The sequence below is a fragment of the Fundulus heteroclitus genome, chromosome 13 (assembly GCF_011125445.2).
Source record: "Fundulus heteroclitus isolate FHET01 chromosome 13, MU-UCD_Fhet_4.1, whole genome shotgun sequence".
NCBI classification, from domain to species: Eukaryota; Metazoa; Chordata; class Actinopteri; order Cyprinodontiformes; family Fundulidae; genus Fundulus; species Fundulus heteroclitus.
The window spans coordinates 19,553,107-19,577,203 of NC_046373.1; the positions used below are offsets into that span (position 1 = coordinate 19,553,107).

At 39.1% G+C, this 24,097-nt stretch overlaps 1 protein-coding gene across 2 annotated transcripts in view; it reads left to right on the forward strand.

The window, feature by feature from the left end:
- The window catches only part of celf3a (cugbp, Elav-like family member 3a), a 49,064-nt gene extending 25,193 nt beyond the window's left edge, over positions 1-23,871 (forward strand). Inside the window, exons 5-14 of one of the 2 annotated variants that reach the window (XM_012875380.3) lie at positions 4,771-4,899; positions 8,354-8,433; positions 10,037-10,180; positions 13,866-14,010; positions 17,337-17,486; positions 17,728-17,787; positions 17,931-18,035; positions 20,599-20,742; positions 20,835-20,967; positions 23,176-23,871. In XM_012875380.3, coding sequence (XP_012730834.1) covers positions 4,771-4,899; positions 8,354-8,433; positions 10,037-10,180; positions 13,866-14,010; positions 17,337-17,486; positions 17,728-17,787; positions 17,931-18,035; positions 20,599-20,742; positions 20,835-20,962 — 1,085 coding nt within the window. In that variant the 3' untranslated portion in view covers positions 20,963-20,967; positions 23,176-23,871. The remainder of the gene's footprint in view (positions 1-4,770; positions 4,900-8,353; positions 8,434-10,036; positions 10,181-13,865; positions 14,011-17,336; positions 17,487-17,727; positions 17,788-17,930; positions 18,036-20,598; positions 20,743-20,834; positions 20,968-23,175) is intronic. The other variant, XM_012875382.3, reaches the window with a different exon arrangement.
- The last annotated feature ends 226 nt before the right edge of the window (positions 23,872-24,097 follow it).

Here is a 24,097-nt window from a genome sequence, read left to right on the forward strand (position 1 = left end):
TCAGGAAAGTCAAATATAGGTGTAATATTCTCATGGTTTGATTACCGTCTGGGAAAAAAATGTGTTACCATAGTGTTTACTCAAAGATATTAGGCAAATATCTATGATCTCTCTGCTTTAATTCAAAAACAACAAAGCAACAATTTTGGTACTGTTCCTTAAATGTGATTACATATTACATACATACATAATACATATTGATTATACCAGCTATAACAACCGATAACATTTTTGTGCAAATTTGATTCAGAAATTGATAATAAATCTGTTAAGTTTAGCCATTTTAATAGGTTTCACTCTTTTCCCTATTCATGAGTAACATGGTCCTGTTGCCATGCACTGCCAGTCAGCTGGCGTTCTTTCCAAATACGCCTCAGATCTGTCAGATAGTGAGGGCATCTCGATGTGTACAGACACCTTCAGATCACCCCACACATTTCCTGTGGATTCATTCAGGGCTTGGCGCTTAATGCGCCATTTCAAAAAGGTCATCTGCTATTGGTTGAGCCTTTTTCTGTTGATTTTTTTTTATTTATGCTTTGGGTTGCTTTCAAGCAAAAAGATAAAGCTGTTCAAAATTCCCTCCATTTTGACCAAACTATTAAATAAATAGTTAAATAATCCCAAAGCATAATGCTGCCACCGCTGTGCTCGTCTGCGTGGAATGTTTTGTCTATTTTTTTTCCGATAGGGCCGTTTTTATACATCAACGCTTTCGAATTAAGACCAAAAAGTTCCGCTTTGCCTTCATCAGATCTTAACGGATTCTCCCAGATGCTTTAAGGAGATCACAAATGTGTGAAATGTAGCCAGACCAAATCTAGAATATAATTTTGATCGTCACACGTATGACACGTTTTGTCACGTGAAGTTTCTGTAGCTCCTTCAATTTACTGTCGGCCTCTTAAATTGCTCCCTGCCTACTTTTCATCTCGTCTTTTCATCCCTTTTGGAGAAGCGTCCAGTCACTATTAATGTCGCCGCTGCACATTTTTACCACTTGACAATGACTGCGTCCCATTGGTATATCAAATGCCTTGGCGAATTGTTTTGTACTTTTCTCCTGACTGTTAACCTTTGTCAGTGAGGCGGCAACTATCTGTGGACCACGGCTTTCGATTTAAGACGTGACTTACAAAATGTCAGGAAACGCCAACTAGAACAGCTTAACTTTGCTTGGGATTAATCGGAGACACTTTAAATGGTGGTGGAAGGTGTGTAGTGATACCTGTTTGACACGAGTTAATGCTGAACACAGAATAATGCAACCACATTATTATTGTTTTTTTTACCTCTGAAGTAATTGGTTTGTTTTTCACTTGAATTATAACCGGGTTATACTTCACCTTAAAGGTGAAAAAAAATACTTTTCTTTATCTACATTTTAAGAATTCAAAAATCAGACTTTATAACAGGGTTGATGTTTACGATCAAATAAAATTGTCCCACAGAGAGCAATCTGGTTCAGCTCAGTTCATTTCAGTCACAGCAGACAAATTTAAATTAAATCCAGTAGCGGATAGTTCAATTCAAGCCAGTTGGTAAAAAGCTGCCAATCTAAGGAAACTGCATGAAATGTTATTTTTGTTGTTTATAACCTTAACATATGAAAGAAAATTCAATGACTTTATTCAGCTGAAAAATTAGAAAGAAGACACTAGTCAGTAATGTGAAGTTAAATTTAAATAAGTTTATTAGTAAATTTGTAATGTATCATTTCAACAAATGTGTCGTAAATATATCAAGCCTCACAGTCTTTGTCATGGCGACATTACACCAGGACATTGCAAAAGAAATACATTTGTTTTTAATAAAAAAAAGTTCCAAATCCTACAGCATGAATGTCAGCTCATAATTTGTTACTAGGTTTGTGTGTTTAGCACGGCGTGATTTTGATGTGCTTTCAATGCAGAGGTCGTGAGTTTCATTCCCAATATGGGCAGAGCTAATTTATTCCCGTTTCACTGATGTCCATTGACGATGTCTATGGATGTTTTTGGTGGGTGAACACCTTGCTGAAATGAGAAAAGTTTCCAGGATGGGACCTTATCTTTTTCGCCTCATACATTTTAGCTCAAAGCTCCAATTTCAATGCTATTTTTTAAAAGCAGCAATTTCTAGGGGAAAAAAACAAGTATTTGAAACAGCTACAATCTGACAAAATCATATTTTTTTCATTAAAATCTATTCAAGAGTGTAAAAATGTTTGGTTTTTCTAAGTCTCTGCTTCTAAATCCATCTGTAAAGGAGCATAAGGGTCAGGATGTGATGGTTGCTTCTTGGAAAGGCGTGCAGCAGCCAGTCCAGGTCTGAGAGTGATATACACACACATATGTTCCCTCTGATCTCAGCGGGTTAATGAGGCCTTCACAGATGTGCCCCTTTGAATGTGCCAAGTTTTGTAAAGCAGCACATACCATCACAGATGAAAACTCTTGACCTCTTCGCTGATAAAATTGTGGGATGCCCGTGCTCCTCAATGGTCGGCAGAAGTCTGCCTTAAAAAGGCGAGATTGGTTTTCTAGAGCGCATAGCTTTATCTTATGTCTTTGTATATTTGGTTTTTAACTTAAACTTTCTTTACCTTCTAAGAAATAATGTGGTCCTGCTTGTTTTTAATGTGCCTTTAATGCAGTATGTTCCTATTAGATGAAAAACCTTTTTAGCACATTTTTGTTTTGAATGAGAAGCTGCAGCTTCGTGAAGAGGAACTCATTTTATTTTTTTATATGATGTGGCTTTTTTCAATTAAAAGAAAAGCATTTATTTGGAAAAAAACACAATTTCAAGGGTTAGTTTTATTTTATTGTCGTATAACTTTGTGCTTTTAATGCTTTGTTTCAACAGTCTGTTTGATGTATTGCAACACATAGCGTTAATGTATTTTTGAAGCAAGTCTGAATTTACTTTTTATTTTCTCAAATCATACACATAGTATGCAAATATCCATTAACCAATACCGAAAAAATGCTCAACTCTGGAAATTCCGCAATATTTATAATTATTAGGCAACCAAAATAGCATCTATAAAAAAACAAAATGAAAAAAAAGTATCCCTTCGCAAGCTATGCCTCAACCCCAGGCTTCTTGTAGCCATCGTTGTCTCTTTAGATATTTTAATTTGTGCAACGCGCCAGTCGGACTGGCAGCAAAACAGACCCACAGCATGACGCTACCATCATCAAGCTTTATAGTTACAGTGCAGTGATTTTAGGTTTGGAAAGCCTCACCTTGTATCCTCCAAACATTCTTCTTGCCATTGTGGCCAGATCGCTCATCTTTTGCCTCATTCTGAACAGCTTTTCTCCCAAAGACATTTGGCTTGTCTATGTAAGCAGATGCTGAACTGAGCTGATCTTAAAGGTGTTGATTTTTGGAGCAACGCAGCCGATGCTACAACTAGCTTCACCGCGATCGGCTTTAGACTCGGTGGTTCCTGACATGTTCCTGAACATCTTGACTTATTTAGTACGGTTTTGGTTAGATAGTTGAAGCTTGCACACGGTTGGGCATTTAAACAGGACAATGATCCTAAACACACAACAGGTTTAGTGTGGTAATGAATAGATAACATGAACACTTAGCAGCCGTCTTCCTATCATTTAAAATGTGTAAAATAAGCTTGAAAGTTAGATTCATCCTAGCAAACTAAATGAAATAAGTAAGCTCTTCCATTTCTACTAAGAAGAGTGGTAAAACATCCAGCCAGATTTATGCCGCAAGCTTTTTATTGGCTACAAGAATGGTGTATTTTCCGTACAATTTACTGCACTGTGAGACATTCAGCCAAGCATTAGCGTTGGTGTTTGCGTTTATTTGAGCTTGTATGTAAAATTTTGATCCAGTCCCAAATGTTTTATGATCATTTCCCTGCCAAATTAGGCCTGTTCACATCAGTATGCCGAGGATCTGCAAAGCTTCTGACCAGAAGGGTATATTTACCTACCTTTAAGAGCTTTGCGTTCCATCTTAGGTTTATTTTACCACCTTCTCCTAATGCTTTTAGACGAGGTAGCTCACCGTTGAAGCGATTAGTATCATGAGGCTGTTTAATTATTATGCATTTTAGCATAATAGAGACGCACTTGCTTTATTTAACATAACACTTGATATTATGTTCCAATCAAGACAGTCTAGAGAGTAACAAAGGAGTGGGAAGCCCCCGTACCCCAGAAACGCCAAATTTAAAACCATAACTGAAGGGAAAACATTCATCGCGTGTCTGTCTCTAGTGAGCGTCATTATCGAGCATCTTCATATCAAAGCTCCACACAGGCAGGTGTTTCTAATCAAACCACATTTTCATCCGCAGCCTCCCTGACATTTAAAACCGCTATGTAAATGAGCGACAGACAGTGACATCTTCTTCGCCGGGCGACTGATTGTATCATGAGATGCCTCAGTGTGCACAAGAATAACGTGGAGGAATGTAAACGTGGCGATTTGTTGTGGATGGATTCCAACAATCAGACACATTTCTGGTTTGATCCTTCAGAGACAGACGGAGCAGCTTCTCAGTGGGTGACAAACATTTGAGTCATGGCCAGATGCTGTTTGTTTGCTGAGCTGCTCCTGTGACTGCACTCTGGTGGCAATCTCGGGCATAGCATCCAACAGCTCCCCCCCCCCTCCTGCTTTTGTGGCAATCATTTTCTGCTTCTGTTTATGCACGTTATGTTATAATAATCTCATGAAACATCTCTCTCCTTAATCCCTCGTTGCTGCTCCTGCTTTGTTCCCCTCCAATCTTGACGACCTCCTTCCCCTCAGAAGACAGGAAGCTGTTTGTGGGCATGCTGGGGAAACAGCAGACGGACGCTGACGTGAGGAAAATGTTTGAGCCGTTTGGCAGCATAGAAGAGTGCACGGTGCTCCGCGGGCCCGACGGGACCAGCAAAGGTAACCTCAAACCCCAAAAGTTAAGAAAAACCAAAACATGAAGCAAAAGAATAAAAAAAAAAAAAGACCAGAAGTTAGGATGCTTTACTTTAAAACACAAGGTGGAACTGCTGTCTCTCTGTCACTTTACAAAGTTTTTTAAAAAGTTTCGACATGCCACGTCAAGTCTGACACTCAGTTTGGATTCCTGCAGGAAGTTTGAGAACATTCAACCATTAGCTATTCGCAATGTTGCTTCCTCAGTGGACTCAGTCTGACACATGGGCAATTAGAGATAAAATGAATAGCCATCCATCCATCCATCCATCCACCCACCATGATCTTTACAATATAAATCTATATACCGTACCTCAGCTGCAATATGATTTGCATTAAATTAAGAGTTATTGTGTCTTCCAGTCCTACTCTAGTGGGGAAAAATACTGCATTTGCATATTTGCATTACTTCAGCCGTGCCTGCTTTTTAAACACTACTATATAAAGCTGAAACCAGATATTTACATAGATTGTATAAAAAGACCTGTTTCCCCCCCCTCACTGTCTGACATAGAATCAGACTAAATTAGTCTTGTTTTAGGTCCGTTTAGACCACCAGAATAATTTTGATTTGCTGAAAGCCAGAATGATCGGAGGTAGTTTTTCTTCTTCTTTTGTTCTGGGGTTGATTTGTACTTTTTGCACCAAAACAAGTATCATCTCTGGGGCTCAGAGCCCGTCTCCATACTGAAACTGAGGCTGTCCAATCCCATGCTGTTTAAAATTGCATATAATTGTTTGAACAGATCACCGTGGCATTTTGAGGCGTCTTGACATTGTACCTAATGATAAACCAGAACTGCAGAGATCCACAATTGCCTTAAGTATCTGGGTGATTTCTTTTGATTTTTTTCAATAATGTCACACAAAGGAGTTTAAGGTTCCCTTAAAATATTTCCATTTATCATTTTTTCTTACGGATAAAGAAATACATCTTTAGATGCAGTCTGTTGAGATATCTGGTTTCGATTTACACACATTTCTGAATGACAGCAGTGGTGTAATACTGGAATGATACTGATGTCTACTGAGGCTTTCTGTTCTTTTTTTATTAATTCTCTTTATTCAGCTCCAAAGAACCACAAACATAAAAAAAGAGTCATGGTCAGATTTTTTATTTATTTTTTCTTTAAATCCCATCGTTGTTATTTTGAGTCTCAATAAATCCAAGAAATGTTGTCCACAATGCCTTGCAGACTCAGTATTAATCATACGCCTTAAACCTTTTCACATTTCCTCCCCGTTTACAACCACAAACTTCAGTATATTTAGTTTGGGACTTTAGGCAATAGACCCACACACAGTGACGGTGTCAGATACATTCTTGTGATTGTTACATTTAGAAAAACTTGTTATCTTAGCTCTTTTGTATTGTAACAAATTTTTACCAAATTTTCAAGATCCCCTTGCGACATTTAGTTGAAAACACATATAAAGGATGATTTTGCCTGTTGTCTAAACTGTAAATTTGTTTGAAAATTGAAAGATGTCCACAAAACTGTTTTGATATTTACATTTGATTGAAAAGCTGTTAGTGTTGATCAGATGAACTCATCAAGCCAGGACATATATGTCTTTCTAGGCTCAATTTGGAAATGATATATGGCCTTAAAAGTCTCCATTTCAAACTAATTTCTGGGTTAAAAGGGGAGAATGACTAAAGAGCCTGAAAAGACGTCCATACTGATACTCCCAATATAAACATTTTGAGGCTCTGAAGAATCTTAATGGAATATATACAAAGTATGCATAGATAAAAAAAAAAAAAAAAAAGACCAATGTCTCGTCCAGTGACCGCCTATCTCTAGTGGTTATTGGACGAGTGATTGGGTACACTCTGGATAGGTTGCCTGTAAGGATGGGCAAATAATGTACAATTTACCCTTAATGTGATTCTCGTTATCGTCCTAAGAATTTACGTTTATCGCAACAATGGCAAACTGTATATGATTATGTTTAGAAACCCCCAAAGCAAACTGATTTTCCACTTTTGCCTCCATGAGAGAAGCAACAAATATCAATATCAACGTTTAATTTAATGCATATTAGATCATAGCAGTATTTAGTGTTTGTGGGGCTGTAGTGAAGTACAGTGACGGCCATACAATCTATTACCAATAAAAAAAAAACGCATCACTTATTTGCAAAAAGTGATGCGGTTTTTGTATGACAAAATATTAAGATAATTTTAATAACCCACATCGTCCATTCATACCCATTCAAACCCAAAACCTTTTTACTGCAAGGCAACAGTGCCACCAGCTGCACCACTCTACGACCATTATTGCTATTCGGTGTCAAGAAAGACTTGTTTTTAACAAAATTACTGCTCCTACAATGAGGGGCAACTGTAACAATTCCCATAAAGTAAAAGGTAAATAAAATGTGTAAACTTTTTTTTTAATAGGGTCTGAATATGTGGTTCTTTGATGAAGAGAAATAGGCCTCTGCGACACATGACATTGACTTTTTAACACAAAAGAATATGCAGATCGGGACATGGCCGCAGGAAAATAGCTTCTTGCCTTAACGTATTGATTTCAGCAGCCAGAGCAATAATTTAAAAGTTTAAAACAACTGGAACTGTAACAAACGAGTACAGATGAGGCCCGCTGTTTATCTTACAACCACACTCAGAGAGGGAGAAAGGCTTCCCCAAAGCTCACTGAAGCAAATGGCGACATCTCAGGGTCATTAAGACTACACAACAACTAGTTTTTAACTTAAATGGCTTTTGTGGACATCTCAGGGGGATCGTTGAATCTTGCAGGGTGCTGTGTTTCTCTTCAGGTCAATCAAACACGTTGCTTGGGTTAAATTTTCTGCTGGGTTCAGAGTGAGTTTACTACCTAAAATCAAATGGAAAAAAAAAAAGTCTATGAGTAAAATCTAATAATGTCAATTTACAATGTAAGCTAGAAAACGTCCAACAACTTTAAGATAAATGTCTGTTAAAGTGCTGCCGTAGGATATTATTCCAGCGGGCCTCTGGGCCACGAGTGTGAAAGTGCTATTGACTTTGTTCAACTGTTTGTAACCCCTGAGGCACATTACCTCCACGTGGTATAAATTACTATTGTCACTAACAACAATGCTAATGATATTTGCCGTGTAAATCAAAGTCTGGCGACAGCTCCGACACAGATGCTAGATTTTTCTCCGTTTGTTGCATGAGGCATGACTAATGAGCCTATAGGTTTTATGGGTCATGGCTAATGATGCGTTAGGTGGTTTACGGGCTTATGATTGATGAAGCAATGAATGTTCTGCGGACCGTGTTTAACGACGCCACGGTTACTGATGGAGGGCTGGATGTAAGGCGGCTTCTAATGTATTTTTAAAGGGAAGCAGTTTTGTAATCCTTTTGTGAGCGAATATGTGTGTGAGGTTGTGTTTAATGGTGTGTCGTTTCATGCAGGCTGTGCATTTGTGAAGTTCCAGAGCAACGCCGAGGCCCAGGCCGCCATCAACGCTCTGCACGGGAGTCGCACCTTACCTGTAAGCTCCCAACAGAATAATGCACTCATTCATTACATATCGGAGCGGCCCACCCCGGTGCTCCAGATCCTGTTGTTCTGAAATCCTACGCTTGAACTCACCACTTCTAATTACTCCCCTCACTCATCGCAAACACAAAAAAAGTGAAGCACATTTAACTATCTGTTCTGTTTGTAATGGAGTTTTGTTCAATTAAAATTGTTTATGTTAGGGATGGACATCTAATGCAATCCACTCAGTGGGGGAATACACCATGAAATGTGCGAAAGGTCACATTCAAATCGCTGACACGAGCGTTTGGAAGCGGGATATCTCCTTTGCCACCAGATGTCTGAGAAAAACGTATCTTTAGTTGATAAAAGAAAGACGTCAGTAAGTTTCAGAAGGAATATCTAAAGCAGGAACACATCAAAGCTGCGCAAACTCAAAAAAAGTGAAAAAAAAAAAAACTCAGACAGTGCAGAATCTGATGCAATAAGAGGCTTTAGTCTGTCACTAGCAAATGACAAGAAAAGAAAAACAGCGAGTTGCTCTGGAGAAAGCTGAGTTTTCATTGACGCAGGCATCATTTGAATGCAGCGAAATTCCACCAAAGAATTTGGTAAACAACAGTTGCGCTTATGTTTCAAAGACTTTAAAAACAGCAAAAAAGTATAGCTACTAACAGAAGTGGTCCAAACAGAGACCCCCAAACACGCGTCCTTTAAACTCAGTTCATGTTGCAGAGAAGCTGTGTGACTATATGATCTATGATTTTGTCTTTTTATTTATCAGATTTGCTTCTGAAAGTCACATTACTAACACGGTGATATCAACTATTACTTTAGCGTGATGATATTGATTTTTAATTACGGTACTCCTTCACACTTCATGTCCTGCGTCAGTAACGCTGCCCCTTCAGCGAGTCGGCCAACATCTGGGTCCTACAGCACGCAGTATGAGATCCAAGGGGTGTAAGTTTGACTAAAAAATACCATAACATCCCGAAATTAACACAGAATTTGAAAATAAAAGTGAATAACTTGATTTAATGTCCGTTATTTTATCAACTAAACTGTTATTCCAAATGTGTGTGTTTAAAATTTAATCTGACTATTAAAAAATAGTGCATATTAGCTAAAGATCCATTTAAAATCAAGAAAATTGTTAAAGATTACCAAAGAAGGTCCACTCATTTCTATGGATGGGCATTAACTGCTGGCATTATGAGTGAGGGGTCCATTGCCATAGATTTTTCAAAGCCGATGTCGATGCCGCTGATTTAGAGAGCGGAGTATCATCAGCATATCATAAAACATAAATTTTACTTATTGAGCGCTGTCATTGCTGTGTCGCCTGTGTCTTCTTCTGCATTCTGTATTTATTGCACTTATTTACAATAAAAATGAAGGTAGATATCAGCTGGATAATTACATGCTGGTAATATTGACTGACTCTGCAGATGCCTGCATTCGTTTTACGAACCCCAACCACATATTTGTTCCATTTAATAATAATGAAATGCTCTATAGCCTGTGTGCTTTGTGTCCATGACGTCAAAAGACCCTGTTTTATTTTTACTGGATGGAGTTTGTGCTGTGAGAGAGCTCTGTCTCCTTCGCAGGGGGCCTCCTCCAGCCTGGTGGTCAAGTTTGCCGATTCGGAGAAGGAACGGGGACTCAGGCGGATGCAGCAGGTGGCCTCTCAGCTGGGAGTCATCAGTCCCATGACCCTGCACCTCGGGGCTTACAACGCCTACACACAGGCCGTGAGCGAGACGCATTGCACACAGAAATCATTAGTAACACTCTCGTGAAGCAAATTTAAGTTTTAGTTTCAGTGAGTCGTCTCTGCTGCTTGCCTGTTTGCTGTGAGTTGATTTGTTCCTCGTCTGCCGTCTTTTCCTGCTGGATGAAGCCTTATTTGATTGTCTGGGAAGGAAACGGAAGGAGGTCCTTGGTTTGTGAACATGCTTGTAACCCAACAGACAGACTAATGGGAAACATCCTGTGTAACTTTAGCCCTCTGAGTGCATGCTAATTGTTTGCATGGTGCATTTACATGGTAAATGGTAGTTTGCCAATTGATCTGATGGAAAGGTTTGCCCTCACTAATGTTTGTTTTAAGTAAAACATATAAGTGGACAGTCTATTGAACACAATATAGCTGTGTTTCCAATTATTCCACATAACCTATTTATCCTCAAGTATCAGTCTTCCCTCGCCTGCTTCTTGTTGGTGTTTGTTTGTCTCTCATCCGCACTGTTGTTTAAGTAAATTGTTATAGACCGAATAGGTCGCCCCCTCCTCAGTTCTGCCTCTATCAGAGTTGCTGGTTCTGACAAAGAAAAACATATAACTAAGAGATGTACTGCAGCCACCGTGGGTCATATATACCTGTTGATCTGTTAACTTCCAGCTTCCAGCAGGAATATTTACTGTTTGGGGGGGAAAAAATCAACCGTGTCGTTCATGCTGCTTCAGTCTCATAGCAGTTATGATATAAAACACAAGTATAAAAAGACAATGAAGCAATATGTATCAGTAATGGATGCAAAATAACCGGTGTCCAAACTAAAACGTTAGTAAAAGTTGTGTGTGTGGGAGAAATACGCCTTGCAGAGCAAAAAAAAAGCATGTGATCGTAGTCAGTAACACAGTAATCAATGATTCTTCCCCAGTGGCTTCACTCTTTAATTTATGCAAAATCCCTTCAAACTCAAAAAGTTCACCAGTCTTGAATGTGCAATGCAGACTTTCCCCCCCTTTGCTGCCATTTGCAGCAGAGCTCTAATCTGTATTATGACATGAGATTGCCCCAGAAAACTACCCTGATTCCTGGAAAAGGTTCCTGAAGTGGAAACTGGCCTTATCTGTTTCAAAAAGAGATAAAGCAGACTCTCTGCAAGGCAAAGCTCATTAAATAAGATATGCTCCATTTGATTGACACAATTTCAACTAACTAGATGGTTTTACTTGGCAAAACGGCAAATTGCTTTTTAAATTTGTGCAAGATTGTATCCACTAATTGATTGCAAATAGCGTAAGATATGCCTCATTTAAAGCTGTTTAAGTTGTGGTGTGAGGGGATTATTGAAGAGTGATGTTATACTATTTAGTTTTAAACAGATCCAGTAAAACAACCTTGGAAAATCAGATGGTAAGGGAATATGAATTCAGAACGTTGTAATGTGGATGCGCTACGTTAAATTATATAAATGTACATACATAAATTCTCAGAATCTATCAAAAATCTTTCTGAAGGATGAATTATTCTCTTCCCATTGAATGATTTCTGTCACAAATTTAAAGAAGCAAGCTTTATCTACATTTCTCAGATTTTGATTTATTAAGCGTTATTAAAAATACCTACACTTAATCTGAAACTATAATTAAAAAAAACCCAGGGAGCTAACTGTCATTTTAATTGAGAACTAAATGTACTAACAAGGAAAAGAAGAAAGTGTTACTGGAGCCAGCACTACGCCACAAACTGCTTGTTTCAAATTAAAATAGGAGGTTTATGATACTCAGACTTACTAAATATCAAACTTTTATCAAACGTTCCCTGTTGTCTCAATGGTGTCAAAAAGTTTTTACGGTTTAATTACAAGTTCTAGTCCTTAATGTTTATCTGAAGAGACACAAAAAGCTACAGAAATAGGAACAAAAAACAAGGTTTTGAACCAACTTCAATTTGCCGTCTTCCAACACCAGAACCTCCACTAAAGGAACGATCAATTGGTCCCGGTACAGACTGGGTCAGGGTGGGTTTTCACTTTTTTGATTTGAAACTAACTTGGACACGGCGAGTATTTCTCTTTAACAAAGTCATAAAGTAGCGCTGACATTCTCCTGGGGTGGTTTAATAAACTAAACATGACTGCACAGGACAAATCGGAAAAGTGGGGTCATAACAAGGATGTAAGTAAAGTTTAAAATGCTGGTGAAGATTCTCAGTCATCCAGGTCATGGTCATTCCAAAAAAAAAGTAAAAAACAAAGCAACTGGGCTTGTTTTCCGTACACATTTTGGACAAAGAAGACAGATGGTTTGAAAGGGGTGTGAAGGAAACTATCTACGTTAAGAGAGAGAAACCAACCTTAAACAGAGGAGGAGGCCTTAGGTTCCAACTCTCAAAAACTTACATCATAGCTATAGGATTAATTCCAGCCAATCATCACCTGAATTCTTACCCATATACGAGTGATCAAAACATTGTTCCTGTAAGCCAGGCCAACAACAACCATAAAGACTCCTCTTTACAGAGGAGTGGACCAGTTTCGATCCAATCTGCTGGCTTAATGTCTTTATCGACCGCCCATTACTAAGGGGTGGTCCTGTTTCTGTTGAATTTGCCTGTTATCTAAGCTATTACAAGGCCTTTGTTAGGGCAGTAGTATAAAGCTTGGTACTCCACATTACTCCAGACTTTTTGAATTGAGAAAGCTTCCTGGAGAGGAAGTGAAACGTCTTCAACTATGGAAAACAAGTCCAGTTGCTTTGTTTTTTTACTTTTTTTTGGAATAAAGTTTAAAAGTGCAAAACGAAGGAACAAGAGCAAGAAGCAAAGTAAACAGAGTGGGTAAATAATTGAAAACAGTTCGTCGGCCAATCAAAGGTTCTTCCAACGTTACTGGCAAGACACAGACGTCCCCCTGGAGATGTTTTGATGCAGCCCAGTGAAGGAGGCTCCCGTCATGATCTGAGCAGCTTTTTCTATCAGAAAACGCTGGCGTTTAAACCCCCGTCTGACAAAGGACTTTTTAGATATGCCAACACTTGTAATTCTTTTCCTGGTCTGAAGATGTCGATAGTGTCTGTTGGAAAGAAACCTTGACGTGTGTAGAGAGGCTGGACTCTTCGGCTTAACTATCGTAGTATTCATGGCCTGCTGATAATGCGACGCCATCTCTGCGGGGTAAGAGGTTGTCGTAAACAGAGCTAAAAGGTCTGTCAAGGACATGTTGATGTGACCCGGCGTAAAGCAGTTAAAGGAGGGGACATCTGATGGGTTGCTTTTCTCTACAACACATATCATTTACACACTTTGTGTCCAGATACCATGCAGCCAAGTGTGAATTCCCCCCCCACCCCCAAATGGCCTTGATGACTGATTACAAAGTTCACTAGATCCCTGCACAGGTTTGAAAAACTGGAGCAGGTCACCACAGAGAGTTGTGCCACATTGTTAGGTGATTAGATGTCCCCTTCAAACACGCTGACTCCTGACTCATCCCACAGCCTTTGGCGATATCAGGAGTTTTTGTTGCTTAATCAGGAACATTTATCCAAATTGTGATTGCGAGCTGAAGAGATAAATCTCGGTAAACTGCACGGTGACCGTCTTTGGAGTCTTCCAACCCCCACAGATCAAACGTATGTGAGCATGTTCTCTCCCGCCTTGTTTACCTTTGTCTTTATCCCAAACTGGTGTCTCTGTCCACTCTCCAGCTGATGCAGCAGCAGGCCCTGGTGGCTCAGTCGGCCTACCTCTCCCCTGTTGCCACGGTGGCGGCTGTTCAGATGCAGCAGCTCGCCGCGCTCAATCCCAGCAGCATCATCGCCACGCCGATTGCATCCATCACCCCGTCCTCAGGTAATGAGGACCAGAGATGTCTGGCCCTCGCTGGCCTTAATTAGATTTCTGCTTGAAATATGAGGACAGACGCACGAGAAGAGTAGGACCCACGAGAATAACACGGCAAATTTTGTTTCTTTGTCTTTTTTTTTCGTTTGATCGTTGCGTTATTTTGTGATGTTATCCTTGTGCTCCTTAGATGTTGAACCTTTTTTTTTTGTTAATTGCCATCGGATAAACAGCGACTTGTCTTACCGTGTCGTTATTTTTCAACCATAACTTAACCAAAAAAGGAGACGACAGTATAAAAATACTGTTCTTAGCTCTGGAAGAATATAGAGGGTAGAGCAGCAGATGCAAATTATCACGTATATTGATTAAGTGATCATCAGGACGTCTGGGCTCCTCTATAAAAGCAGAGGCTTTGGCCGTTTGCTGATCTGGATCTTTTAAATGTTAGCTGTCAGTGAGGCAGAAAAACCTCGCAGCATCATTTGTGTATTTATTATCGAAGCGAAATCTCTTGTACAATCACAGGCCGATGACAAGAACGGCTCCAGTATAACGGAGAGAGAGAGAGAGAGAGAGAGAAAGCTTTCTACCCTTTGAGAAAACATGCACAATGTTTAGTACAACTATAATTCTGCCTTCCATGGCCACCGTTCCAAATGCAATCAGTTTGGGACGAGTTACGCGTGTGTGTTCGAACAGCATAGAGTTCAGTAGTCTACCGTTCTGCCCACATACACCCTAAGAAGTTTACTCTGCAAACCCTCACAGCTCCATCTCAAACTCTACAGGCCTTACGTCCATTTTACATCAAAGCAAGGTTGCCCTGTGGCCTCCAAAATCTCCATGGCCGCATTGTGGATGTTTTGAAAAAATATTATTTAAATGAGAAAGTAGTCACCCTTAGAATTGTTTTTTTTTGTTTTTTTTCATGCTGTATGCTTCGCCAACTTATCGTAGTTTTACCAGGGATTCCAACAAGGATGTTTTCCTATATATATGAGAGGTTTCTGTGTTTCCACCAGCAGATTCAGCCTCAATGGGGAGAAGGAAAAACCACCAGGACTTATCAACAGCTTATCATGTAGTTTTCTGTACAAAATGCAGCACACTGCTGGGCTTGCTTCTCTGAGCTCGTATCGTAAACTGGCGCTACGCTCTATGCACATATCTTGGTTAAAAAATAAATAAATAAAATAAAGCATGCCTGGAAAATCCAATAACTGTGTTTTTCACCTAGAGTTGAGCTGGTCACTCTAGGTGGTATCAATTTTTTTTTATTGGTTGTGCTCCCACTCTTTTTATTATTAAAAGTCCTATAAACGGTGCGCAATAAAACAGATACCTCAGCAATTAAGTCATGATTCGGTACTTTCTCCATTCCTTTTAACCAATGAAAACACATAAAAATATATAGTCATTTAGATATTAAAAATATGTTTGTTTTTTTAGAAAAACTGAATGGAGATGTGCCTTGATTTTGTCAATTAATAAAGGATAAGCGGGTTTAGACAGTCAAAGGAATTAAAACCACTTGATAGATTCAGTGGTGTTGTTTAGGAATTCATGGCTATGCTGACATTTGCCAATAAAAAGTTGTGTTTAAATTACTTTGAGGGTGTTTTTCAATAATAAACAATCATTATGCTCGTTGTTCTTGTTGGTTGAACCCCTCTCCTGGACTGACTCTGGGTCTGCATGTCTGCTGTTAAAAAGACTCCCACAGCATTTGGGGCTGGTTGAATGCTACAGGCAGCTGGATTTGGTCTAAAGCCTTTTTTTCCCCCTCTACATCAGCTGATATGAATTTCTGGTTCGGCCCACCTTTCTTTGTCCCTGGACACCGCAAACTGAATGAGAAACCCTACAGTTTCCAGATAACAGACACTGGTAATAGCTGGGAGTCCCCTTTGCTTTCATGTAGCGCCACTTTTGAATGCCGTGTGGCGGAGAATTCTGCACTTTAGTTCCTCTGAGAAACGTTTCCTAATGTGAACAAGTTTTAAACGGCAGTATTCATTCAGTACACGTGAACGCCGAAGCGAAAGGCACGTGCCCAGCATTTTCAGCATGAATACCTGTCCTGTTACACCCATACCAAATACTGTCAGTGCTTCTCTTTGACTGCATGACGTACATTTTGTTTTCTGCAATGAAGCTTGAAAAACATTGGTTTGATGTCTCTCGGTTTCCAAGCATCCAGCTCGTATGCACAATTTGGAGCTGTGTGCATGCTGAAAACAGTTGGGGAACTCTTTCACTGGATCACAGGACATGGGAAGCACACTGCGTTCTTGATGTACCCAAAAGACTTCTCCAAGACCACAGAGAGACCAACCATGTTCTGGGTGATTTTTTTTAATGACACTGTGCAGCCTTAGCGCCATGTGGATGGGGCTGTAGTCAGCAGCTGGAAAGTTTAACTAAAATACTGAAAGGGTGTTTCTTCTTCAGAAGGGTCACCAAGTGCATGCTCAAACATTTCTCAAGGAACAATCCTTGGATGAAAGTGACCAAAATGGAGATGTCATGGAATTGAATGTCCGATGGACTAAAGTAATCCAGAGGAAAATAGGTGCCCATTCAGTCACAATGATCAAAAGTCGGCCATACAACAGGACAACGATCTTAAGCAAAGTGTCCACTGCAAAAATAGACCTAAAAATAAGATTTTTTTTCTTGAAATTATTGTATTTTTCCTTGATTTGAGCTGGTAAATAGGACTATTTGCCAGTGGAATAAGATTTTTGCACTTAAAATAGGAACAATTCATCTCCATCATCTTATTTCAAGTGCAATATATCTAATTATCTTATTTTAGGGGTAAAAATACTCATTCCATTGGCAAATAATCTTATTTACCTGCTCAAATCAGGGGCAAATACATTAATTTCAAGAAATTTGTACTTATTTTTAGTTCTCTTTTTGCAGTGTCTAATTTGCAATCCACACAGCAATGGGTCTGCAATGGTCCAGTCAAAGTCCAGACCTCTACTTTACTGAAATGCTTTGGGTGAGAGACCTGCCTCTAAACTTGGTTGTTTTCTATGTTTCTTTTTTTATTATTATTTTTACATCCCTGGTGTCCACATTGTTGTTGTTAGTTTTTATTCAGAATTTAAAAGAACGAATTATTTTCAACTAGTGTTAGCAAAACAAAATTTTTTTCTCATTGACGCGTGTGTCTTCTTTCGCGACATTCAAATCCAGAAAATTTGAGTGCTCAGTCACCAAAACAGTCCCTTTGAAGCAGATTTTGTGCACATAAGACCCTAATTAACGAGACTTTAAGCACATCAAAAACACTTCTCCCTTTTTTCTTACCTTTTCCACAGGTACCAGCACTCCTCCCTCCATTGCGGCCACGCCTGTTTCTGCTCTGCCTCCCCCTATCGCAGTGAACAGCTACCCCTCTGTGGCAGCTCCACCCAATGGCCAATCAGCCACTGAAACCCTGTACACCAACGGGGTTCATGCCTATCAAGGTAGAGACGTTGCCTTTTTTTTTTTTTTTTTTTTTTTTTGGCAGAATACATTGTGGGTTTGCAAAGCTCCACTTTATTAACGCATGTTGAAGCAGCAAACGAGGGCCTAATTAAGATTAAACTGAAGAAATCTAAAGCCCTAAATGTGATTTGAAGCATGTTGATGTGCCCTGAATAGTCATTTGTGACTCATTCTGTTTTGCGTTGAGCAGTTCTTGACCGTGTTTCTACTGTGTCACAGCTCAGAGTCCGGTCCTGGACCCCTTGCAGCAAGCTTACACGGGCATGCAGCACTACACAGGTCAGCCCTGCGGTCCAACTAATGCTAATAACTGAGTCATAAAACGCCGTTTCTGTACAGAGGTGAATGTGTCGCTGATGTTTATTGGAGGGTTAAAAAGCGGTCTTAAAAACGACAATCTGTCTGTCCTTCGTCTCCGTCAGCCACTTACCCTACTGCCTACAGCCTGGTCGGACAGCCGTTCCCCCACCAGCCCACCCTGGTGGCTCAGCAGCCACAGCAGCCTCAACAGCTCCAGCAAAGAGAAGGTAAACTCAGACAGAAATGTCTTAGACAAACACTGTGGTGTTTTTTTTTTTTTTTTAAAGTTTGGGTCAATCACCGTTTATCATGTTTTACACATGTTTGGATAAGGGAGGTTTGCTTAGTTTTTTTAGTTCTTTATTTGCTGCTTTGTTTTCTCTCGTGATATGAGGGTAAAGTTTGACCATGAGGTTCAGCTTAAACATGGGAGCAAATATAGATTTTGTGCTTATCTTTGTTTCAACAACTTTAGGTTTTGTTCTCTTTGTGTGTTTGAAAACCATGGAAGGAATTTATAACTGAAAAAGCAGAACGCTCTTGTTTTTTTTTGACAAGCGCACCAGAAACACCCAAGGTTTAAAAGGATTTAAACATAATTTTACTATATACAAAAGTGGTATTTACACTCGATGACACACCAGTGCAATAACTGGGTCTTAGTCAGCTCTTTGAATCATGTTACTGAAAAGTACTATATAAATAAACTTGCCTTGCCCTTGCCTAGTCTCTGTAGTATAATCAACTGAACCAACAGATTAATAAAAACAAATTATTTTTTAGCTAATTGAACGTGAAAAAGCAAATGAAAAGCATTTATATTAAACTTTTTTAAGTATAAGAACAGTCCATTTTCCTATCTGAACAAATCATTGGCTTTACATATGCTATCTAAAAAAAGTACACATCTTGAAAGCGCTAGTCCCAGAGAAACGTCCCTATATGAAGCAGTTCAGAAAACACACTCTACTATGAAGTATTTGGAAAATATACACATTTGTTTCAGACTCAAGACACTTTCTTTACATGCTCACAACTAAATGTTAAAAGGAAACACATGCAAATAGTTGTTCTAGTCTAGGACAGCCTGACTTCCAATTTTTGAAAACTGTTACAAAAAGGGGAAACAGACAAACCTGTTTCCATTGTAGTAGGACAGACGTGTACTTCATAGACCATCAGAGAATAATGCATTATTGTAAAGCAGAAGGACACTAAATAAACAACCGAAAGCTTTGCCGTGGATTTTGCGTTCAGCCTCTTTACTCTGATATCCGTCTGTGTTTAATTTATACGTCGTATTAAGCCAGCTGTTCTCTGAAGGGCTGAAAAGTTTAATTAGAGAACTTCGGTGAACACACAGCAGAATGAAAACCAAGGAACACAGCAGACAGGTCAGGGAGAAACTCGTAGAGAAGTTTAGATCAGGGTTAGGTTGTAAAACAATAATTTAAGCCTTGAATATCATGCGAATATAGAAAGGCACTACTGCAAACCTATGGTAACTCTGGATGAGCTGCAGAAGCCCACGGATCAGATAGGAGAGTCTGATAAGAGGACAGATAATAGTTGCACACTCTACAAAATCTCGCCTTTAGACTTAAAGTTAGAGACTTAGGCAACTTTATTTATCATTTTGTATGCACAGAGTGCGTACAGAACGGAATTTCATTCTCTTTATAGAAGAGTGTTCAAAAAATGGCACAGGAAGTCCCGTCTTTATAGTTTGGCATGAGCCATGTAGAAAACCCATGAATATGGGGAAGACAGCATCATGCTGTGGAGGATCAGAATTTGATAGAGTAGATAGATGGCGATGAATTCAGAAAAATCTTGGAACAAATCCCACTAGTAGCTGCAAAAGACTTAAAATTTCAGTCTGTGGATTTGCAAACCTGACGGACACGTACGCTTCTGGACTACAGTTGTGATAAAGTTGGTTCTACAAGGTTCTGGTTCAAAGGGTCTGCACAGATAAAAAAAAAATTCAGAATTTCTCTAACCTTCCACTTCACTTTTTTTGTGTGTGTGTGTGTCTTGTCTGGCAATGTGGCAATAAGAATTGTTGTCTTAATGCCAGAAAGAGCCCAATAGATTTCTCTCACAAGCGGAGCATTATCGCTTTCGCCATAGTGCTCTGCTTGATTTATATATGTAAATAGTTTTATTATGTAGGGAATAGTTCATGTTTATGTGGACACTGCATTGATAAAGTAGAGGAGGAGAGAGAAATGAGAAGGAAAAAAAGGAAAGGGAGAAAGAGAGAGGAGACAGTAGAGAGAGATTGACAAAACTTCATCAGTCTGCTTCATTACCTGCAAAGAGAGATGTAAAAAGAACAGCCCAAACCAATAGAATTACAGATACAATACAGCAACACCTTGATACCATCACTAAAGTATATACAGTATTAATCAATACGAAATGTATAAAGTGGTAGCTGAAGATGAAAACTGATGAGTATGTAAGTAGCAGGATCCAAGCACCTGTAGGTGTTTGTGAGAGTGTGCTTGTGTGTGTAAGGTTTATCCTTGGTGAAAATGCTCAATAGTGGTTGTGAAGAGCCAAAGACATACTGTGTATGTGTTGGTTAATCGCACAAAATCCAGGGTAAAAACAAATTACAGTGTGTGCTTGTCATCTGTGAAAATGTTTAAAAGTTCAAGGGGGCGTGAACACTTTTTGCCAGGTAATGGATGCAATAGTTACGAGATACAGCTCAGAAACAGCTCTAATAAAGGGAAATATCTAAGGTTATTTATATTTCAACCCTCTTTTCTTTGCCTGCAGGTCCAGAGGGGTGTAACATCTTCATCTACCACCTGCCGCAAGAGTTCACCGACTCGGAGATCCTTCAGATGTTCCTGCCCTTCGGAAATGTCATCTCTGCAAAGGTCTTTGTCGACCGAGCCACCAACCAGAGTAAATGCTTTGGTAAGTCACAAAGAACAGGGTGGGCGATAAGGGATTTTCATAAATAAGGCAAACCTTTTCTGACATTTTAAGCCTCTGCCGTTCCACCTCAGGTTTTGTGAGCTTTGACAACCCATCCAGCGCCCAGACTGCCATACAGGCCATGAACGGCTTCCAGATCGGCATGAAGAGGCTGAAGGTGCAGCTGAAGAGGCCTAAGGATGCCAACAGGCCTTACTGAAGGAGGTGAGTGACTGCAAATCAATGTGGATTGGAAGGATTGGAAGTGGCTGACGGACGGCTGGGGATGCGTGTGAGAAAATTAGGGTTACAAAGTGGATGTAATTTGGAGCTCACACTTCAAATGCCGAAGAAAGTCAATGGCAACTCGGTAGATTAACTTTACCGAGGTGGGCAGCACCTCAAAGCAGCAATCTGAAATACTTTACAACATCTAGAAGGTATCTTTGATGTGTGAGAGCGGTTCTATCTGATCAGAATGCAGAAAGCCAGATTTTTCACTCTGTTTAAATGTTCCTGTCTAACCAGTGTTCTGTCGCAGGGTTGGATTTTAACAGCTGTCCATCATCATTAATTTTGTTCTTTTTTTTTTTATTTATTGTTTTTGTGCTGTGCAACTTGCAATTTTTCCTGCAAAAAAAAAAAAAAAGTATATAAAAAAAAAATCCCCACCAAAACATCTTCAAACCACTCTCAAGACTGTCCCGCCATTCGTATATCGTGGAGACGTTCGTCGCTAAGCCCCGCCCCCTTCCTTCTCAGCGCGTTGTAAGTTTAATGGCCTGTGTTGATTGCTGTGGCGATATTGCCTGTGATGGTTGCCATTAGCGGTTTTGTTTAATTATTATTTTTGGGCCGTTGCCTTGATTCACCATGCTCAACTGCATGGCGGGTTACAGTGGCGACCGTGAACTGTGTTTGGTGCGTTGTGAGTTTCCTTTTAAACTTATTTTTTGTCCTGATTTTATATATCCTTGCAAACACTGATTGATAAATGTCACTTTACCTCAGCATCTGTAAGTAACTGATTATCATGACAAGCTGTTTTATTTTCTTTAAATAAAAACACTGTAAAAAGAAAACTACATTAGGCATCAAAAATGGAGCTTTTAGATTTTCCCTCCAAACATTTTTTTTTTTTTTTTTTTAGTTTTTGATGGTTTCATTTTTGTCCGTCATGATTATCATTCTTACACCTCCTTTCTGTTTAGTGTGGTAGTTGTTGGTGAGTGCTGGATTTTGGTCTTGATGTAACTTATTTCCAAGTGACTTTGTGCCTGAGCTTTGTTGGGTTTCTGTAAGACTTATCGTGTCCTAAATGTGACCCTGTAAAGTGGTTCACAGCGTAGTGTTTGTGTGTGAAATCAAACCTGAACGTGGCTTTGTTCTTTATATTTGATGAATGTGAGGAAAAACCTGCTGTGTGGATGTGTTGTGAGATGCTAAGCTCACTTTAGACGGTTTCGGGTAAAGCTGTTTTGGTTTCTGTGACACATGCTGCTGGCTGAGGAGCTGCATTCCTCTGTAGGAATTCTGGGTCTACAAAAATAAAAAATAAAATCCTAAATCCTGCATGTTTAAAATAGGCATCGGGTCGGCAAGAGGCTCTGATCGTATGGTGATAATGAAACTATCATTTTAGGTAATTTGGAAAATAAAAAGGGTTTCTAGGAAGTCTTAAAAGGTATAGTGTTTAATTACAGTGTTTTCCAGGTCTGTTTAAGTATGGAAAAATAAACTTAGAGTATGAAAAAAAATTCTATTTTTTTCCCCAGAAATTAATTTCCTTTCTCCTTTTTGTGCCTTTGCTTATGTCCTTCCATATTAGTATCCTTCCTCTCCCCTTTTACCTCTCTTACCTTTCCTTGCTTGCTTCCTTCCGTTCATCCTTCCTTCACCTTCTTTACAAACGGAAAGTGAAAGGATCACTTTTCCTTGAAGGCTATAAGTATGCAGGCTGCTTTGTTATCTACTTTGTTTAAAAAAATAATAAGAGTATTAATGTTTACTTCTTTGATCCATGATTATTCTCATGATCAGACAAAATATTGTATCTCATTTTTGAGGCACTTTAGAAGTCTTTATCATAAACCTTTTTTGGTATGGTTAGAGATGCTCAATGCGCTGACAAGAGCGCAGCATAATTTACACTATAAGAATTTATTGGGACAATTTTCTAAAACTTGTAGAGCCGATTCCAACCAGAATTCCTACCCTGCATGTTTTGAAATAAGATGCCTTGCTTAAGAGATGAGAAATGTCTTAGAAATGTGAGTACAGTTGAAGCAGAATGACTATCCAGTGTGTAATGCAAAACACTGAATTAAAATAAAAGTATATTGTTATGCTTAATTTTTGTGATTTGCTTTTAAAAAAAAACTCTCTTTTCCTTCCCCCCTTCTCCCCCCTCACCTTCTTCTTCTTAACTTCTAGGACAAAGTAAGAAGTCAATCAAGAAAACCACTTGGGGGATGTCCCAGCCTTGTTTGGTTGTTTTGACCAACCGCATAGCACAGGAGCAACACTTCAAAACAAGCAGTATCCCGTATATGCGCTTACAGAAACGACATTAACCGCTGTAAAGCCAGCAACAAGTTCATCCACAGACTCTGCATCCACACAGTATCCGAAGTGCTCCAGAGTTCCTATCATTCCACGGCTGGATCCATTTATATTATGTACATACTCTATTGTCGGCAACAAGATATACATGTTAAGAAAAAAAAAAAAGAAAAAAAAGCATATCAATGATGTTATTCTACTGAACAGGGTTCTAATGTATAGTGTGATTTGTGGTCTATGGCGCCAAGAAAAGGCCAGTCTACACAGTCGGCGGCAGAAGAAAATACTATTCTGTATGATTACCGTTGGTAATATTGTTATGTAGAGTTAGTTTTATTAATTATAAGTAAAGTAAAAACACGGAGTGATTAAAGTGGAAGAGAAATGGATTTCCTCTCGCTGTATATACCTTGGTTTAAAAATGGAGGACTTAAAAACTTTGCAAAGTAACACTCTCTGCTGCCACTACGTTTAAAAATAAAACAAAACGGAAGGAAGGGCTGGGAATTTTTCTATCTTGATTTTTTACGTTTAATTTATTTGGTAATAAATTTGATTGCGGGGTGACGTGAAAGTTTCTTTCTTTTTTTTATTTATGAGAGGAAAATAGAGAAGATTCCTGTGGTCTTTACAACAATGAACACAATTATTATAGAGTTTTTAATTGCATAAATGTACCTATGGAAGTAAAAAAAAAAAAACATTTTTCTTTATTTATTCTCTACAATTGCTGTTTTAAAACATATGTCTTTAAAAGAAAATAAAGTACAATTTAGAAAAAAAATGTTTCGAT